The 21,646-nt window shown below is 43.1% G+C and overlaps 1 protein-coding gene across 1 annotated transcript in view; it reads left to right on the forward strand.

Annotated features, from left to right (window-relative positions):
- Nucleotides 1–21,646, forward strand: part of f2 (coagulation factor II (thrombin)) — a 99,078-nt gene that overhangs the window by 76,586 nt on the left and 846 nt on the right. Inside the window, exons 12-13 of the mRNA XM_068045941.1 lie at nucleotides 8,228–8,406; nucleotides 15,001–15,071. Coding sequence (XP_067902042.1) covers nucleotides 8,228–8,406; nucleotides 15,001–15,071 — 250 coding nt within the window. The remainder of the gene's footprint in view (nucleotides 1–8,227; nucleotides 8,407–15,000; nucleotides 15,072–21,646) is intronic.

Raw genomic sequence — 21,646 nt, forward strand, 5'->3', positions numbered from 1 at the left:
TTTACAGCAGGGGGATTTGCGCAGACTATAAGAATGGGAATAAAAACAGAAAATGCTGGAAATACTCAGCAGCTCTGGCAGCATCTGTGTAGAGAGAAACAGAGCTAACATTTCAGGTCTGTGGCCTTTCATTAGAACAGGACTTTACTGTCTAAATCTAGTAGCAAGGTTGACCATGAGGAGTTTCTAACCAAGTCACTGTCTGTTGTTGCTGTCTGCTTTACCTGGTGACAAAGCACTTAATGGTGCAATCAAAAAGCTCAGTCGAGAGGGCTGGATGGTGTAGTGGGTTACTGCACTTGTAAGTTACTCTAGTTGTGTGTACATATGTATCTAAGTTTAATTTCATATGACTAAAGTTTTTGGTTTCTTTTTACTTATAGATAGCTTGTAAATTTGTAATGTAGATAGAAATAATGAAATGGTCAAAGTTGTCCATTTCCAGGGTGTTTTAGTGTTTGCTGCCTCAGGGTACAATTTTGCTGACTGGGCTTTTTAGCTTTTGCTGAATGTGTAGGATGTGTAACTCGTCCTGTTGACTTACTTTTGTGGCCAAGCTGTGAAACAAGATAGCCAAGGCAATTCTGAGATAGGAAATGAGAAAATGGAGGAGAGGGTGATTACTTACAGTCCAAATAATGACCGAGTGTTTTTGAAGGAATTGTCTCATTTCTGGGGGGCCTTATTCATAATAACACTTCTTATGCCATAATGAATCAGCAATGACAAGTGAAAGATAAAGATCATAATCTTTCCTTAACAACATGTAACAGCAACAAGTTATTGTTGCAATCACTCAGCAGGTCTGGCAGCATCTGTGGAAAGAGAAGCAGAGTTAACGTTTCGGGTCAGTGACCCTTCTTCGGAACTGACCCGAAACGTTAACTCTGCTTCTCTTTCCACAGATGCTGCCAGACCTGCTGAGTGGTTCCAGCATTTCTTGTTTTTGTTTCAGATTTCCAGCATCCGCAGTATTTTGCTTTTATAACAAGTTATTGTTGTTTGTAGAGACAGTCAGGATCAAATGGATTAACAAAGGTTATCTGTCTACTCAGGGAAATGTGGTAATATTGTTTATTTCTCTCTATGTCCACTGCATTGTGACAGGAAGAGCCTGTCACTCTAGAATTGGCCTTTATAGCCACTCCAGGCGCTGCTTCACAAACCACTGACCACCTCCAGGTGCGTATCCATTGTCTCTCGAGATAAGGAGGCCCAAAAGAAAAGAATGTCCACTGCATTGTGCGTGTCTGGACTTGGTCGAACACATTGAACAGATTTCTTGTTGCAAAGCATATTTAATGTCGGATTCAAACTTCTCACACTCCCCTAATACCTAGGTTTAAATCCAGCCTTGGGGGATTTGGTGAAAATCTCCTCTGTTTAATGGCTCTGTGTGGACTGAGCTTAAGCTGTGTCAATTCACTTCAAATTGGGCATATGTCCACAGTACAAAACTACCAATCTCAATCACTGAAGCCACATGACTCAATGGGAAAATCTCACATTGATCCAGTAGGAGGTACTCTGCTGGTTTTATGGATGAGCTCTATTCTCCATATCTGACTTGGGAGCACTTGGTACTGGATACCTGAAATGGGAAAATATTACATTTCCCAGTGTCAGTATCGCTCAGCTTGAGGAGCACAACAATTTCACTGGGGAGCTTTCCATCCTACTTTAATTATCTTATCTATCATTCTTATCTATACTAATTGTATCCAAAGAACCACCTAAATTGGTTTCTCTTCCCACTCCTGCATTGTTACCTCTGGTGTCCCACAAGGAACTATCAGTGGCCTCCTCCTGTTTCTCATTTACATGCTGCCCCTTGGCAATATCGTCTGAAAAGAGCCTCCATTTCCACATGTAAGCTGATGACACCAAGCTCTACCTCACCACCTCCTCCTCTTTCAACCCCTCCGTTGTCTCTAAATTATCAGACTGCTTGTCTGACACCCAGTACTGGATGAGAAGAAATTTTCCCCAATTAAATACTGAGAAGACCCAAGCTATTGTCGTCATCCCCATGACAAACTTTGTTGCCTAGCCACGGACTCCATTCCTCTCCCTGGCAACTGTCTGAGGCTAAATCAGGCTGTTCACAACCTTGTACCACATTTGACCCCAAGATGAGTTTCTGGCCACATTTCCATGCCGTCACTAAAACTGCCTATTTCCACCTCCGGAACATCACCTGACTCTGACCCTCAGCTCATCTGCTACCGAAACCATCACCCATGGCCTTTGTTACCTTTAGACTTGACTATTCGAATGCACTCTGGCTGGTCTCCCAAGTTCTAGCCTCTGTAAACTTGAAGTTATTTAAAACTCTGCTGCCTGTGTCCTTACTCGTACCAAGTCCCGTTCACCCATCATCCCTGTGCTTGTAAATCTACACTGGCTCTCGTTTAAGCAACACCTCAATTTAAAAATTCTCATCCTTGTTTTCAAATACCTACATGGCCTCACCAACATCCTCCTGCCTTACTGCCTCTTTTATCTCTGTTATATATTTGGTTCTTCATGCTGCCACAGTATAGAGTCTAACTAGAGAGGTTCTTGGACTGTAGTATTTAAATATTAATCTTTATTGCATAGTAACTACATACACTCCACGTTAACCTGTGTGTCTCCTTCAAAAGCCATGCTGTAACTCAGGGTCATCCAACCTTTTCGCGTGGGCGGCCACATTACAATTGTTGTCTCACATGGTGGGGGGGAGGTGGTGAGACAATCCCCCACCCCCCCACAGTGTACCTTTTTTCCTGATGCCTCTCATTCAGGAACTGAACAGTTGCAGGAGGTTTCCTGAACAAAGATCTTTTCTCACCTCGCAGGATTGGTCTGTTATTACTGCGTAAATTGAAGTAGGAATCACAAGCTTTTAAGACCTCATCAAATGTGGCTGATTTTTCATCAATACATTGTCTTACTATCATATCGTCAGCTACAGCACCAATTCAAAATAATAATGTATTCACTTGCTCTGTTTCGGACCTGCTGTCCAATTTTGATGTAATTCTATACCTGAGGAACTTTTTCCTCCACAGTTCCCAGTTCTGAAACTGATTGGATCCCTCGTGACTTTTAAAACTCTCTGGCACTCCCCAATTTTGATCCATTTTTAAAACTTTTATAGACTTTTTTGAGTATTCCCTTTTAAGAAATTCCTTTTTCAGGCTAGCTTGCTTTGATGGAGTGTAGCAGGTGCTTGAGAGTGTTCCCTGTTGTTTTTTATAGGCTTCTGGTAGGGACTTCTTTCTTTCAGCAGTTCACTGAAATGATTACAGAGCTGCCTATTGGAATTGACAGAGCTGTGACAGTTCAAGGGTTTTCCCCTTTGCTTTTTTTGAGCTAGAGTTTATATACTTTTTTCAAACTTGACTGGTTTAATGAATTTGTTTCTTCAGCTAAGCTGCATTAATGGACACTCTGCTGTGTTTGGGGGTTTCACGCGCTCTTTTTTCTCTTCACTATTGGACTTTTTTCCGTTTGCGTGCTTTTCAGGGTTTCCCTTTTTTTAACTCTCGCTCACACAGAGCCTGAAGAAAATTAATTTTTTAAGCTCTTCAAAAGCTTTTTTTTTTTACTGGGATTTCTCGGTCGTCGGCACAATCACTCACATAATCGCTTGCTTTTCAGCCATACTTTCATTCTATGGAGCTTTACTCAAACTTCTAAAGTATGTAGTTTGTTTTTTTCTCTTCAGCTATTTGTTTTGAAGTTTCTTCTCTACTGGCTGAAGGATGATTGTTGCTTCAAATTTTCTCTTCCGGGTAAAAGATTTTAATCCTAGTGCTGTTCACCATGTTATTTATGCTGCCACAGTATAGAGTCTAGCCAGAGAGGTTCTTGGACTGCAGTATTTAAACATTAATCTTTATTGTATAGTAACTATATACACTCCACGCTAGCCTGTGTGTCTCCTTCAAAAGCCACGCTGTAACTGTTCTTGAGTCTCTCCCACATGATCTTTTACCTTATCATGGTGGGCAGTAATCTTTACAGTGTCTCAAGATTAATCCTTTGACACCCTTATACTACAATCTCCTTATGTGGTTCAGTGTTAAAGTTCATAAGATCATAAGATCATAAGAACTAGGAGCAGGAGTAGGCTGTCCAGCCCCTCAAGCCTACTCCGCCATTCAATAAGATCATGGCTGATCTTTTCGTGGACTCAGATCCACTTACCCACGCTCCCACCGTATCCCTTAATTCCTTTATTGTTCAAAAAGATATCTACCTTAGCTTTAAAGACGTTTACTGAAGAAGCGTCAACTACTTCACTGGGCAAGGAATTCCATAGATTAACAACCCTCTGGGTGAAGAAGTACCTTCTTAATTCAGTCCTAAATCTGCTCCCTCTAATCTTGAGGCTATGCCCTCTTGTCCTAGCTTCACCTGCCAGTGGAAACATCCTCTCTACTTGTATCTTATCTATTCCCTTCATGATTTTATATGTTTCTATAAGATCCCCCCTCATTCTTCTGAACTCCAATGAATATAATCCCAATCTACTCAGTCTCTCCTCATAAACCAACCCCCTCAACTCCGGAATCAACCTAGTGAACCTCCTCTGCACCCTCTCCAGTGCCAGTACATCCTTTCTCAAGTGAGGAGACCAAAACTGCACACAGTACTCCAGGTGCGGCCTCACCAGTACTTTATACAGCTGCAACATAACCTCTCTGCTTTTAAACTCAATCCCTTTAGCAATGAAGGACAAAATTCCATTTGCCTTCCTAATTACTTGCTGTACCTGCAGACCAACCTTCTGCGATTCATGCACAAGGACACCTAGGTCCCTCTGCATAGCAGCATGCTGCAACTTTTTACCATTCAAGTAATAATCCTTTTTCCTGTTACTCCTACCGAAATGAATGACTTCACATTTACTAACATTGTATTCCATCTGCCAGACCTTTGCCCACTCACTCAATGTATCTATGTTCTTCTGCAAAGTTTCACAGTCATCTGCACACTTTGCTCTGCCACTCATCTTAGTGTCATCTGCAAACTTTGACACCCTACACGTGGTCCCCAACTCCAAATCATCTATATAAATTGTAAATAATTGCGGTCCCAACACCGATCCCTGAGGCACACCACTAGTGACTGATTGCCAACCAGAATAGCACTCATTTATCCCCACTCTCTGCTTCCTGTTCGTCAACCAATCCTCTATCCATGCTAATACTTTACCCCTGACACCATGCATCCTTATCTTATGCAGCTTTATAATGTAAAAGTTAGCTTTATAATGCTGCTGTGAAGTGCCTTGGGATGTTTTATAACATTAAATTTACAATGTAAGTATAAGTTGTTGTTGATTAAAAACAAGTAATAAAAGCAGCTTTGTATGTGTAGGCCATTTTACTTTTTGGTGGCAATATTCTGAATGTGCTTAACTGACACGTGTTGAGAGAGTGCAGCTTGTAACAAGTGAGTTGTGAGAAACACAGAATTAAATGTTGGTGCTGAACTTTAGCAATTCCAGGGGTGACACTGACCACAAGAATTGATATTGGAGGGGAGTTTGGAATGTTGTGCCACAATCCCTATGGTGCTGTTCAATTGGTATTATTATATGAAGTGTCTATCAGGTAGAGCAGACCAGCAGTGCAGTACATTATGTGATGATGCAATGTATCCTAACATGGTAGGTGCGCTGACTCACATCTGTGATCCTGTACGCGGTTAACTCCCTAACTCAAAGACTGTCCAAAGGCAACTAGACAAGGGCATCTGTTGCACTTCCATGCAGCAAAGGAATGATGACAACTTCATAATTCAAAGTAGCTTAATTCAGGTTATCTGTTGGTGTAAAAATGTGGTTGAATTTGCCAGGTGTGGATAATGAGGGCGAGTCAATCTCCCATTCCTTTCAACTGCTGCTTTTTTTCCCTTACCCTGTTATTTTTTCCTGCTAATTTGCTCCCTCCCCTCTTTTCCTGAAGGTGTTGACTCCTTGCTGGGTGTTGATCCCTTGCCAGGAGTTGCCCTTCAGCCATGGCTTAGTAGGTAGCTGTCATGCAGGCCCCCACCTGCCAAGAATGAGGCATATTAATTTTGTCATATGAACATTGATTTTAAACTTGCTGGGAAGAAGAGAAGGCCTGTTACAAGGGGTGCTAGACACTTAGTTGAAAAACATTTGCATACTAACAGACAGTGCTTGTGGAGACAAAAGGACAATTCCCTGGCACATTCAACCCACAATGGATTTTGATCATCAGACATTGAAGGTGTAAGGAAGAGCATTCCACAAAAGCCAGGACTGGTTAAAGCCACATGACTAACTGGCTAGTCCAGGGTTTTTTGAACTAGCCACAGAGTTTTTGAACTCAAAAAGACTGTTTGCTCCTGGAGTGAGAAGACTTCTCCTGTCTGCTCCCATCTCTTTCTCATAAGCCTCTGGACCCACTGAGGGCACATGAACTTCAAGAGAGAAAAGTCTCCTAATTCGAACAAGGTTTAAGAAGAATACCGAGTCCCAACGAAAAACAAAACATACCTAAAATCAAGGACTTTACAGCGAGCCCGAAGAACAGTAACCAAAACCATCTTCAGATATTGCTTCAAACGTTTCCACTTTATTTCTTCTGCTCTTTTTTGTCTCTATCTGCATGTGTGTATAACGTATGCATGCTAGCGTGGGCGTGTCGCATATCCGTAGGCATTACCCGAATTAGAGTTTAAGTTTAATAAAGTTCAACCTTTTTTCTTTAAACCTAAGAAAACCTGTTTGGCAAGTTGTTTTGCCTTATAATTGAAAGTTAGTAAACAAGGATTCACTAAGGGGGAGCTAAAAAAATGTTGTGTTTAAAAGAAACCCTGCTACGGTAAGACCAGGGAAGGCTGAGAGGGAACCCTAGACCCCTTTCTCACCTGGTCATAACAGTGGCATTCTCACCTCTGGGTCAGAAGGTTTTGGGTTCAAGCTGCACTCCAGACACTTGAACACAAAATACAGGCTAACACTCCAGTGAAGTACTGAGGGAGTGGTGCACCTCTGGGCTTTTCGTGTGAGACAAACTGAGCTCCCGTCTGCCCTCTTAGGTGGATGTAAAAGAGCCCAAAGAAGAGCAGGAGAGATCTGCCCTATGGCATAACCAATAATTATCCCTCAACCAACATCACTAAAACAGGTTATCTGGTTGCTTAACCTCTTTGCTATTACTGGGAGCTTGCTCAATATTAATTGTCTGCCCTGTTTCCTACATTACACTTCAAAAAAAAACTTAATTGGCTGCAAAGCACTTTGGGATGTTTTGAGGTTGTGAAAGGTGGTATATAAATGCAAGTCTTTCTTTCTTTGGCCTATTTGGTTACCTCTTATGTCTGAGTCTAGATGGTAAGCGCCAGTTGATCACAGGGACCATTATGATAGAGCCTGATCAAATTCCCAGACTTACTGTAAGGGGTCATCAGATTAGCAGTCTGGAGCATGAACCTGTACATTCCCTGCCTCAGATCCCACTCCCTGAAATGAGGACAATGGGGGCTGTCTACAATCTTGCAATCAGATGGACCTTGGGGCTCTCCTTACTTGTACGGCTCAACATCTTTATTGAGCACGTGATTGGAGAGCAGCATGTGTAGAACATCTGGATGAGTCTCCATCTGGTCACCCACTGGAGAAGGGTTGTCAGCTCTGGTTGGATGGAATCTGGAGGTTTAATCAAATGACCTCTTATCTCCAACTGCCCTGTCCCCACATTCCTGTCATTGGTTACCCAGCATATCCATCTTAGCAATGCTTTGCCTTCCCACCCTGGATGAATTTTGTCTGTCTGTCAAACAGCCATTTTACCACTTGCCAATATTTTATGACTAATAAAAAAAAGTGTTTAAAGAAAGTTAAAAAAATGACAATTTTTATGAATGCCCCTATGGTTTTTCTCCTGGATAATTGGTAACAGTGTGCTGGAGATTAATTTTTAATTCCTGAAGACCCCAGGGCCATGCTGGAGAGGTGACAACTCCACTCCAGAGCTGAGATTGAGCGGGAGGGACAAAATTTACAAGAGAGATTTACAAGTTCAAGTGCTAGGAATGGATCAGATTGTTGGACTGGGATTGTGTCAGCAGCTCTGGTTGCAGAACGTGATTCCCTCAGCAAAAACCAAGCAAGAGGAAGCATGGACAAGGCACTAAAATTATCTTAGCCCCTGGTTTATTTCTTGAATGGCAGGAGTGCTCAATCTTTCATTATTGATTCCAGGTTACTACGCAGTGGGCAGCAAGGTCGGATCACCGGTTGGGGAAATCTGGCTGAATCCTTTGTGAATACTGGTGCCTTGAAGCCTTCAACACTGCAGTCGATCCAGCTCCCCATCGTTGACCAGGAAACCTGTAGCAGATCCACCAATATAAAAACCACCAGTCGCATGTTCTGTGCTGGTGAGTCAACGCAGCATTGGAGAAGCGTCTCGGCAGGGGAATGGGTGGTGGTGTTGGTTATAATTCTGTCCTTTCACCTTGATTCATGACTGGTGGGATGAAATCTCTTCCCCCCCCCTCCTCCCCCCCTCCCCCCGCCGCTCCCCCACCCTTTGAAAGCTGTAAGGGCCCTAAGTAAGGACAAGTTGGTGGCAAACTGAATAGAGTTGCCATGAGCCCAAGTACACTGTACAATAGCTGTCTGTAACTGTCTCCATCACCGTTCCTGGGTATGTCCAGTCCCACTGACAGGACGGACCCATCAGAGGTGGTGGCACTGTGGTATACAGTCGGGAAGGAGTGGCCCTAGAAGTCTCCAACATTGACTCTGGACCCCAGGAAGCCTCATGGCATCAGGTCAATTATAGGCAAAGGAAACCTCCTGCTGATTACCACCTACCGCCCTCCCTCAGCTGATGAATCAGTACTTCTCCATGTTGAACACCACTTGGAAGAAGTACGGAGGGTAGCAAGGGCACAGAATATACTCTGGTGGGGGACATCAATGTCCATCAAGAGTGACTTGGTACCACCAGTACTGACCTAGTTGGCCGAGTCCTGAAGGATATATTTGCCAGACTGGGTCGACAGCAGGTGTTCAGAGAACCGACGAAAGGGAAAAACATACTTTACTTCATTCTCACCAATCTGCCTGTTACAGATGTATCTGTCCATGACAGTATTGGTAGCAGTGACCAGGCACAGTCCTTGTGAAGATAAAGTCCTGTCTTCACACTGAGGACACACTTCATTGTGTTGTGTGGCACTAACACTGTGCTAAATGTGATTGATTCAGAACACATCTAGCAGCTCAAAACTGCACATCCATGTGGTGCTGTGGCCCATTAGCAGCAGCAGAATTATATTTAACCACAATCTGTAACCTCATGGGCTGGCATATCCCTTACTCTACCATTACCATCAATCCAGGAGACCAACCCTGGTTCAATGAGAAATGTAAGAGATCATGCCAAGAGCATCTTAATTCTCTGCTCCCCTCACTCACTCTTACCTGTCTCCTTCTGAACTTGCTGCACTCCATTCTCTCTGGTCTAACCCCGACATTGTGATCAAACCTGCTGACAAGGGTGCTGCTGTTGTTGTCTGGCGTACCAACCTCGACCTTGCAGAGGCTGAGCACCAACTCTCAGACACTTCTTCCTACCTCCTCCTGGACCACGAACCCACCACCAAACATCAAGCTACTGTCCACAGGACTGTCACTGACCTCATCTCCTCCGGAGATCTTTCCTCTTTCCAACCTCATAGTCCCACAACCCTGGACAGCTGCTTCTACCTCTTTCCTAAAATCCACAAACAGGACTGTCCTGGCAGACCATAGTTTCAGCCTGTTCCTGCCCCACTGAACTTAATTTTTCCTATCTTTTCTCCCCTGGTCCAGTCTCTTCCCACCTACGTCCGTGACTCTTCTGACGCCCTACGTCATTTTGACAATTTCCAGTTTCCTGGCCCCAACCGCCTCCTCTTCACTATGGACATCCAATCTCTCTACATGTCCATCCCCACCAGGATAGTTTGAGGGCTCTCCGCTTCTTCCTTGAATAGAGGCCCAACCAGTTCCCATCCACCAGCACCTTCCTCTGACTGGCTGAACTTGTTCTCACATTGAACAACTTCTCCTTCAACTACACTTCCTTCAAGTAAAATGTGTTTCAATGGGTACCTAGAAGGGTCCTAGTTATGCCTGTGTTTTTTGTGGGATATGTTGAACATTCCTTGTTCCAGTCCTACTCAGGATCCCTCCACCAATTCTTTTTCTGGCACATTGATGACTGTATCAGTGCCGTTTCCTGCTCCCGCCCTGAACTGGAAAACATTATCAACTCTGCTTCCAATTTCCACCCTTCTCTCACCTTTACATGGACACTTCTCTTCCCTTCCTCAATCTTTGTTTCCATCTCTGGGGATAGGTTGTCTACTAATATTCATTATAAGCCCACTGACTCCCACAGCTACCTCGACTACACTTCTTCACACCCTGCCTCCTGTAAGGACTCCATTCCATTCTCCCAGTTTCTCCGTCTCCGACGCATCTGCTTTGATGATGCTCTGATTCCATGACAGCGCTTCTGATATGTCTTCCTTTTTCCTTAACCGAGGATTCCACCCCCCCCCCCCCCCACCCACTGTGGTTGACTGGGCCCTCAACCATGTCCGGCCCATTTCCCACACCTCTGCTCTCACCCCTTCCCCTCCCTCCCAGAACCGTGACAGGGTTCCACTTGTCCTCACTTTCAACCCCACCAGCCTTCACATCCAAAGGATCATCCTCCGCCATTTCCGCCACCTCCAGCGTGATGCCACTGCCAAATGTATCTTCCCCTCCCCTTCCCCGTTAGCATTCCGAAGGGATCGTTCTCTCCACGACACCCAGGTCCACTCCTCCATTACCCCCGACACCTGCCGTACCACCCCATACACCAATCACAGGAGGTGTAATACCTACCCTTTTACCTTCTCTCTCCTCACTATCCAAGGCCCCAAACACTCCTTTCAGGTGAAGCAGCGATTTACTTGTACTTCTTTCAATTTAGTATACGATATTCGCTGCTCACAATGTGGTCTCCTCTACATTGGGGAGACCAAAGGCATTGGGTGACCGCTTTGCAGAACACCTCCGCGCAGTCTGAAAACATGACCCCGAGCTTCCTGTCGCTTGCCATTTCAACACCACCCCCCCCTGCTCTCAGGACCACATCTCTGTCCTGGGATTGCTGCAGTGTTCCAGTGAACAATCAGTGCAAGCTTGTTGCACTTCATTTATCAATTAGCACGCTACAGCCTACTGGACTGAACATTGAGTTCAATAATTTCAGAGCATGACTGGCCCCCATTTGTTTTTAGTTTTACTTAGTATTTTTTTAAATTTTATTTTAGTTTGTTTCATCATTACACATTTTTACCATGTGTCTGCCCACTTTTTTTTCATGTTTGCTTTTGGCTAGGGCTTTCATTATTCTGTCATTTAACACCCTCTCTGCACTAACGCTTTGTATTTCACTATGAACACACTCTCTGTCTTTGCCTTTGCCCCATGACCTCTTTTTCAGTTATTCTCTCTGACCCTCTGTCCGATCACACTTTCCCATTTGTTCTCTTTTGCCCCACCCCCATTTTATTTGCTTAAAACCTATGACATTTCTAACCTTTGCCAGTTCTGATGAAAGGTCACTGACCTGAAACATTAACTTTGCTTCTCTCTCCGCAGATGCTGCCAGACCTGCTGAGTATTTCCAGCACTTTTTGGTTTTATGCCAAGAGCAACACCAGACATACTTAAAACTGAGATGCCACTCTGGTGAAGTGACAAGATAGGACTACATACATGTTCAACTGCAGAAGAAGCATGCAATAGACAGACCAAAGCAAATCCCACAACCAATGGATCATATTAAAGTTCTGCAGTCCTGCCACGTCCAGTTGTGAATAGTGGTGGACAATTAAACAACTAACCTGAGAAGGAAACTCCACAAACATCCCCATCCTCAATGATAGGGAAGCCAAGTACATCAGTGCAAAGCACAAGGCTGAAACATTTGCATCCATTTCAGCCAGAAGTGTCAAGTGGATGATTCAACTCAGCCTCCCCCTGAGATCCCCAGCATCACAGATGCCAGTCTTCAAACAATTCGATTCATTGCATGATATCAAGAAACGGCTGAAGGTGTTGGGTACAACAAAGGCTATGGCCCCTAACGATATCCCAGTTGTAGTACTGAAAACTTGTGCCCCAGAACTTGCCGCGCCCCTAGCCAAACTGTTCCTGTACAGCTACAACCCTGGCATCTACCTGACAATGTGGAAAATTGCCCAGGTATGTCCTGTCTACAAAAGGCAGGACAAATCCAATCTAATCACCACCCTAACTATCTACTCTCAATCATCAGCAAAGTGATGGAGGGTGTCGTCAACAGTGCTATCAGGTGTCACTTACTCACCAATAACCTGTTCACTAATGCTGAGTTTGGGTTCCTCCAGGAATACTCCACTCCAGACCTCATTACAGCCTTGAACCAAATATGGACAAAAAAGCTGAATTCCAGAGGTGAGGTGAAAGTGACTGCTCTTGACATTAAGGCAGTCTTTAACCATGTGTGGCATCAAGGAGCCCTAGCAAAATTGAAGTCACTGGGAATCAGCGGGAAAATTCTCCACTGGTTGGAGTCACATCTAGCACAAAGGAAAATGTTTGTGGTTGTTGGAGGCCAATCATCTCAGCCCCAGAAAATCGCTGCAGGAGTTCCTCAGGGTAGTGTCCTAGCCCCAACCATCTTCAGCTGCTTCATCAATGACCTTCCTTTCATCATAAGGTCAGAAGTGAGGATGTTCCCTGATGATTGCACGGTGTTCAGTAACATTTGCAACTCCTCAGATACTAAAGCAGTCCATGTCCACATGCAGCAAGATCTGGACAACATTTAGGCTTGACCAGAAACTTAACTGGCCAGCCACGTAAACACTGTGGCTACAAGAGCAGGTCAGAAGCTGGGAATTTTGCAGCAAGGAACTCACCTCCTGATTCCCCAATGCCTGTCCACCATTTACAAGGCACAAGAGTGTGATGGAATACTCTCCCCTTGCCTGAATGAGTGCAGCTCCAACAATGCTCAGGAAGCTCGACACCATATTGGACAAAGCAGCCTGCTCGATTGACACCCCATCCACCACCTTAAACATTCACTCCCTATAGCTGTGTGTACCATCTACAAGATGCACTGCAGCAACTCATCAAGGCTCCTTTGACTGCACCTTCCAAACCCCCGACCTCTACCATGTAGAAGGACAACAGCAGCAGATGCAAGGGAACATCACCTTGAAGTTCTCCTTCAAGCCACACACTATCCTGACTTGTAACTATATTGCTGTTCCTTCACTGTCACTGGGTCAAAATCCTGGAACTCCCTCCCTAACAGCACTGTGGGTGTACCTGCACCACATGGATTGCAGCTCACCGTGACCTTCTCAAGGGCAATTAGGTTTGGGTAATAAATGCTGGGCTTGCCAGCGATGCCCAAATCCCAAGAACGAATATTTTTAAAAATCGGTACAGGTGAGTATCAAAGCAATATGCCACACAACCCCCCACAGATTGCCTGTATATACTATCAGTCAGTGGCACTACCCAACATGGTAGGTCAACTCCCTATGAAAAGTTTCCAATCCTAAATATTAGTTTTGAGCAGGGTAGCAGCAGCTTGTTAACAATGACAGCTCACAGAGAAGAGTATTTTTCTTTTATTTGTTCTTGGGGTTTGGGTCTTGCTGGCAAGGCTACATTTATTGCCCATTTCTAGTTGCCCTGAGAAGGTGGCTGTGGGCTTTCTCCTTGAACTGATACTGTTGCTATGGTGATGGTACTCCCATGTTGATGTTAGGTGGGGAACTCCCGAATATTGACCCTGCAACTAGAAAGCAATGAATGATATATGTCCAACTCAGGCTAGTGTGAGTCTTGAAGGGGAGCTTGGATATAAAGTCATTCCCAGGAGTTTGTTGCTGTGATATCTCTCGATAGTTCAGGTCACAGGTGGTGCTGTCAAAGTGTGCCTGGGGAGTTGCTGCAGTGCATCTTGTAGATTCTACATACAGCAGCCACAGTGCGCCAGTGTTGGCTGGAGTGGATATCATTATTTGTGAAATTCTCCTCCCATAAAGGGAAGGAAAATGGCAGGTACTTCCTTCATATTTTAGTAGCTGGCTTTAGAGCAGTATTAGCAGAGAGCAGATCCACAGTCTCAGCCTGGGCCTGGGGCCTGGTGGTGAGACTACCTCTCAATGGCTGTATAGACATCCAGTCATTGCTCCTAATCCCAAGCCCAGTTAAAGAGGACAACATTTTTTTGGGGAGGGGCTGTTAAACAAATTAACAACACATTTTTTTTGGATTAAACACAATGCAATAGCAATATTACACAAATATAATTCCTTAATCTCATCTGTCCTACCCCCAAAATAGGTTAACATTAATGGTAAAAAGTATTCATTCCTACAGCAGAAAATGTTGTTAGTAAATGCATTCTCAGAGGAAATATTAAAAAGAGAGGAGTGAAATGCAGAATGATGGAGAAAGGAGTGATGGGGGAGTGATGAAGGGAGAAATAATGGTACAGTGATGAAAGATAGGGGAAGACGGGGGTCGCGGGGGGGGGAGGGTAGTCAGTGAAAATGGGGAGCGTGAAGGAAGGAGGAGTGAATCTGTTGATTTTTCCAAGTGAAATGTAAATATCACTGTCCCTCCTGAATTAACAAAAAATATTTTCTTTTGGAGGTAGTATAAGGCATTGAGACGTTGTGTCCTTTCCAGTCATTTTGTTAACGTGTTTGGAGATGAGTGTGATGAGTATTGCCATTGAGATGGGTCCAGTGAAAGCAGTGCAGTGAGCCAAGAACATACAACTGAAGAAGATGCTGTGATGAACAGAGGCCTCAATACATTTGAACTGTTTCAAATGGGTACATGGACTATGTATTTCATTCACCCCACCAGTAGGCCTTTTTTTTAATACTTTAATATGTATTTCTTGTCTATGGTAGGTCACCATGAGAATTCCACCCAGCGTGGAGATGCCTGTGAGGGGGACAGCGGAGGTCCTTTTGTAATGAAGGTTATTCTTTTACATTTAAAAAAAATTTCTTCATGTATTACAAGCACATTGTGATGTGTTGGAACATTCCAGGTAACAGAAAAGGGTGACTGACAGTGCTATGAATGACCTTTCTTTGTCCTGTCACTCATGCTCTGCCTGGAAGGGATCTACTCAAATCCATTGGTACTCTGTCTCAATCTCTCTCTCGCTCACTCCACAACTCCATGCACAGATTCCAAGTCCCCCAGCATAGTAAACCGTCATTTCCCTTTTTTCTTTTTTCCCTTTTGTGTGCCTTTTAGTGGAAGATTCTTGCATTTCAGAGGCAGCCCCACTCAAATGACATTTTGTGACAAGGATATCTTCTTCTAATCCTCAACCCGTCAAGGCACAAATCCCTTAGTACTAACTCCGGATGTCCATTCCCAATGTGCAGCCACTATCCTTTTGTAGCCAGTAATACTTTATCGTCATTCCCAACAGCAACAGCTAATCTACCCTTCCCTTCACTCTTAAGGGTTGCTCAAGGTTGATGTTATCCCTTTCCGTCAATCTCTAGGGTTGATATTACTCTTTCTTTCACTTTCTAAGGTTGACGTTACTCTTTTCTTCACTCTCTAGGGTAGATGTTACTCTTTCCTTCAGTCTCTAGGGTTGATATTACTCTTTCCTTCAAACTCTAGGGTTGTTGTTATCTTTTTCTGTCACTCTCTAGGGTTGACGTTACTCTTTCCTTCATTCCTTTGGGTTGACGTTACTTTTTCCTTCTCTCTAGGGTTGGTGTTACTCTTTCTTTCACTCTCTGGGGTTGACATTACTCTTTCTGCCATTCCCTAAGGTTGAAATTACTTTCTTTCCTTCACTCTCTAGGGTTGATGTTACCCTTTCCTTCATTCCTTAAGGTTGACATTACTCTTTCATTCTCTCTCCGACAGCTGTTATTCTTTCCTTTACTCTCTGGGGTTGGCATTTTCCTTAATTATCTAGGTTGATGTTAGCCTTTGCTTTCATTTTCTTAGGTTGATGTTATCCTTTTCCTTCACTGTTTCAGTTTGGTGTTCCCCTTTTCCTTCACTCTCGAGGATTGATATTACTCTTTACTTCACTCCGTATGTTTGACATTACCTTTTTCCTTCACTCTCTAGGGTTGACGTTACGCTTTCCTTCACTCTCTAGGGTTGGCATTACTCTTTGTTTCACGCTCTAGTGTTGACATTACAGTTTCTCTAGGGTTGACAATACTTTTTCCTTCACTCTCTAGTGTTGACATTACACTTTTGTTCACTCTCTAGGGTTGACGTTACTCTTTCCTTCACTCCCTAGTGTTGAAATTGCCCTTTTCTTTCACTTTTTCTCAGGTTTGTGTTCCCCTTTCCTTCTCTCTTTAGGATTGACATATTCTTTCCTTCAAAGTCTAGGGTTGATGTTATTCTTTCCTTCACTCTCTAGGGTTGATACTGTTTCCTTCACTCTCTAGGGTTGGTGTTACCCTTTTCCTTCATTACCTAGGGTTGATGTTACTCTTTTGTTCACTCTAATGTTGATATTACTCTTGCCTTCACTCTCTAGGTTTGATGTTACTCTTTCCTTCACTCTCTACGGGTGGAATTACTCTTTTCCTTCACTCTCTGTGATTAACGTTACTCTTTCCTTCACTCCAGAGTGTTGATGTTACCCTCTCCTTCACTCTCTTGGGTTGACATTATTCTTTCCTTCACTCTCTAGGATTGATGTTACCCTTTTCTTCATTCCTTGAGGTTGATGTTACTATTTCTTTCATTCTCTTAAGTTGACATTACTCTTTCCTTCACTGTCTAGGGTTGTCATTACCCCTTTCCTTCACCATCTGGGGTTGACATTATCCTTTTCATTCACTCTCTAGGGTTGGTGTTCCCCTTTGTCTTCACTCTTTAGGGTTGGCTTTAACCTTTGGTTCACTCTCTAGGGTTGATGTTACGCTTTGGTTCACTCTCTAGGGTTGACGTTACGCTTTAGTTCACTCTCTAGGGTTGACATTTTTCTTTCTTTCACTCCATAGGGTTGTCATTACACCTTTCCTTCACCGTCTAGGGTTGACATTATCCTTTTCATTCACTCCCCAGGGCTGATGTTACTCTTTCCTTCACTCCCCGGGGATGTCATTACCATTTTTCTTCACTCTCTAGGGTTGATGTTACTCATTCCTTCATTCCTTAAGGTTGAAGTTACTCTTTCTTTCCTTTACTCCCTAGGATTGATGTTACCCTTTCATTCATGCCTTAATATTGACGTTACTATTTCCTTCACTCTGTATGATGACGTTACTCTTTCCCTATCTGTCTAGGATTTGTATTACTCTTCCCTTCTTGCTCATGGGGTTGACATTATCCTTTGCCTTCACTCCCTAGGTTTGCATTCCCCTTAATTTCACTCGCTGGGGTGGATGTTGTTCTTCCCTTCACTCCCCAAAGTTGACATTACCTTTTTCCTTCACTCCCAGGAGTTAATGTAATCCTTATCCTTCAGTCTCTGCTACTCGTTCCTTCATTCCTTAGGATTGAAATTACTCTTTCTTTCACTCTCTAGGGTTGGCATTACTCCTTCCTTCACTCTCGAGGGCTGGTGTTTCTCTTTCTTTCAGACTCTATGCATGACGTTGCCATTTGGTTCACTCTCTAGTGTTGGCATTACTCTTTCCTTCACTCCTTAGTGTTGACATTAGCCTTTTCATTCACTATCTAGAGTTAATGTAACCCTTATCTTTCACTCTCTAGGGCTGTTGTTACACTTTCATTCATGCTCTATGGTTAATGTTACTCTTTCCTTCATTTCTTAGGATTGACATTGCTCTTTCCATCAATCTCTATGGTTGACGTTACTCTTTACTTCACTCTCATGGAGTTGACATTACTCTTACTTTCACTCTCTAGGGTTGTCATTACACCTTTTCTTTACCACCTAGGGTTGACATTATCCTTATCCTTCACTCATTAGGGTTGGTGTTACTCTTTCCATTACTCCTCAGGTTTGACATTACCCTTCGATTCACTCTGTAGGGTTGGCGCTACTTTTTCCTTCATTCTCCAGTGTTGACGTTACTCTTTCATTCTATAGAATTGATGTTACCCTTTTCCTTCAATCCCTCGGGTTGATGTTTCTCTTTTGTTCACTCTAGTGGGGACCTTACTCTTGCTTTCACTAACTAGGGCTGGTGTTTCTATTTCCTTCACTCTGTAAGGTTGGCATTACTCTTTAATTCACTCTTTAGGGTTAACACTACCCTTTTCCTTCAATCTCCAAATTTGACATTACTCTTTCCTTCGCTCTCTAGGGTTGACTTTCACCTTTTCCTTCATTCCCTACAGTTGATGGCATTCTTTTGTTCACTCACTAGGCTTAACATTACTCTTGCCTTCCCTCTCTCGGGTTGCTGTTACTCTGTCCTTCACTCTCTAGGATTGACAATACCCTTTTCCTTGACACTCTAGGGTTGACCTTACTCTTTCCTTCACTCTCTAGGGTTGACATTATTCTTGTTTTCACTCTCTAGGGTTGACGTTACTCTTTCCTTCATTTCATAATATTGACATTACCCTTTTCATTCACTGTCTGGAGTTAATGTAACCCTTATCCATCACTTTCTAGGGCTGGTGTTTCTCTTTCTTTCAGACTCTATGCATGACGTTGCCCTTTGGTTCACTCTCTAGTGTTGGCATTACTCTTTCCTTCACTCTCTAGGGTCGATGTTACTCTTTCCTTCACTATCTAGGATTGGTCTTACCCTTTTCATTCATTCCTAAGGTTGATGTTACTCTTTTGTTCACTCCAGTGGGAACCTTACTCTTGCCTTCACTCTCTAAGGTTGATGTCACTCTTTTTCCACTCTATAGGCTGGACGTTACTCCTTCCCTCACTCCCTAGTGTTGACATTACCATTTTCATTCACTCACGAGAGTTAATGTGACACCTATCCTCCAATCTCTAGGGCTGTCGCTGCTCTTTCATTCACTCTCTATGGTGGATGTTACTCTCGCCTTCACTCCTAGGGTTGACGTTCATGTTTTCCTTCATTTCCTACAGTTGATGGTATTCCTTTGTTCAGACTCTAGGGTTGACATTACTCTTGCCTTCACTCTCTTGGGTTTGTCTTACCCTTTTCATTCATTCTCTAAGGTTGATGTTACTGTTTTCTTCACTCTAGGGTTGACATTACTCTTTCCTTCGCCCTCTGGGTTGATGTTACTCTTTCCTTCACCCTCTAGAGTTAACATTACTCTTTCCTTCATTCTGTAAGGTTAACATTACTCTTTCATTCACTCTCTAGGGCTTCTATTACCCTTTTGCTTCAATCCCTAGGGTTGATATTACTCTTTAGTTCACTCTAGGGTTGAGATTACTCCTTCGTTCACTCTTTAGGGTGATGTTACACTTTCTTTCATTCCTTAAGATTAACATTACTCTTTCCTTCACTTCCTAGGGTTGACATTACCCTTATCCTTCACTCTCTAGGGTTGGCATTATTACTCTTTCCTTTGCTCGCGAAGGTTGAGTTTATCCTTTTCCTTCACTCTCAGGGGTTGGCATTACTCTTTCCTTCACTCTCTAAAATTGATGTTACACTTTCCTTCACTCCTTAGGTTTGACATTACCCTTTTCCTTCACTATCTAGGGTTGACGTTCCTGTTTCCCTCATTCTCTAGGGTTGCCGTTACTCTTTCGTTCATTACCTAGGGTTCATATTGCGCTTTCTTTCACTCTTTAGGGATGACGTTACTTTTTCCTTCCCTCCCTAGGGTTGATGCTTCCCTCTTTCTTCACTCTGATTCTGTGTGACTTGCTCCATTATTCAGTTTCACCACATTCAATTCTAACTTTTTCTGTTCTATTGTCCTCTATTTAATGTCGTCTCCAGAAGGCATTGGTTCATGATTGGTTATAGTTATAAGGTCACTTTCAGTACCTCACCCAAATAGCTGTTCCTCATCTGTGAGCCTGGATCAGTGAGTGTCAGCAGATTATTCAACTCTGAGGTTGGGGATATCACTTTTGAGCCTTAGGTCCTCATTTGAAGCCCACACAAGCATATTTTCAGCAAGCTGAATCTGCCCAAGGCTTCAACTGCTGTCCTAGCTGAAATTAAAGAATCATTGCAACTTTGCTCTGTGTTATTGAAAGGTACATAAGTTGGTGCCTTTACCCAACAGGCCATTAAGGCGAACTGTTGGCCAGTTTCCGAGCATCATTGGTGCAGGCCTAAGAGTAGGTCAACGACTCTGCAGCTGCACATTGATGAATGGAGGATTGCAGTGGAGCATCAATTAATGGGAAACACATAAGATATATCTCAAGAAGAAGGGCTCTCAAAAAACAACAAATTGCTTATTGTCTATCAATGTTAATATTCTCCTGCACTTTTCTTGATCTCATTGGTCATTCTAATTTAAAACTTCCTGCACCTCACACATTATTCTGTGGCATGGAAAATATAACAACCCTCTATAAAAGGGTGGCTGGTTGATTTTCCCTTTGTGCGGATGCGATGTGCTTCCTCCATTTAACCAGCTGAAATCAGAATATGTCCCAAGAAAAATGGGGTGGATATGGATGTTGTTACAACCAACTGCTCCTGTCAAAGCCCCCAATCAAAATATATAATTCTGAGTGTGGGGGGAGAAAAAGACTGTTAATTCAATCCAGTCGCTCCACAGATCACCTAACATATCATTTAAAACTTTCCAAATTAAAGAAAGACCCAACCAAATTGTACCATCTATTAACCCCCCGAATGAGGCTAACCAAACCAGGTGTCTTTAAATCAACAAATTAACTCTTTAATTAGAAGAACTAAATTCTTAAACATTATGAAGATAATAACAACATTTAAAATAGAAAAAATTGGAGTCCTTGCAAATTTACAGTCCAATGTTGCTTGAAGTCCTCACGGAATGTTGCTTGAAGTCCTCATGGAATGTGGCTCTCCTCCAGCGAATTTCAACAAATAATGACTTGCAAACTCTTTCAATGGAATCAAACTGACTTTAGAGTTTTTGAGGGATAAAAGATTGTCACTGTCTTACTTCTCTTTCTTCAATTTAAATTACCAGAGATCTCTGTTTTGGCTTGACTTTTCTGAGAACTTTGAGAGAAAATAATAAACAGACTAAAATCCTATTCCTGCAGTTTAAATGGTTTTTCAGGTATGCTAAACACAGCTGTATCCTCTGTCTGTGTGTTCTGTTAGAACAAACTGTCTTCAACTAAAAGCCAGTTCAAAATTGAATGGTAACAAATGTATCACATGATACAGTCCAGTGGCTGTATCTATGGTAGCGAGAATTCACCCTTTGAATCACAGTCTCCAAATGACTGTTTCTAAGGCAACGAAAATGCATCTTCCTATAACTCCTGAGGCTTGCTGGTTCTTAAAGAAATACTGATCCCTTGCAAATCTTAAAGGCAAACTGCATCTTCTCGAAACAAAAAAAAACTACAGGGCCATGACAATGTCATCAACAGTAGCACCAAGGGGCCCAATACACTGTCTGTTTCCTTTGGCATAGAATTACATTGATGCTAGTCTCATGGATGAACCCCTTCATAATAGAATGTAAATG

Source organism: Heterodontus francisci, chromosome 14 (genome assembly GCF_036365525.1).
Source record: "Heterodontus francisci isolate sHetFra1 chromosome 14, sHetFra1.hap1, whole genome shotgun sequence".
Taxonomy (NCBI): Eukaryota; Metazoa; Chordata; class Chondrichthyes; order Heterodontiformes; family Heterodontidae; genus Heterodontus; species Heterodontus francisci.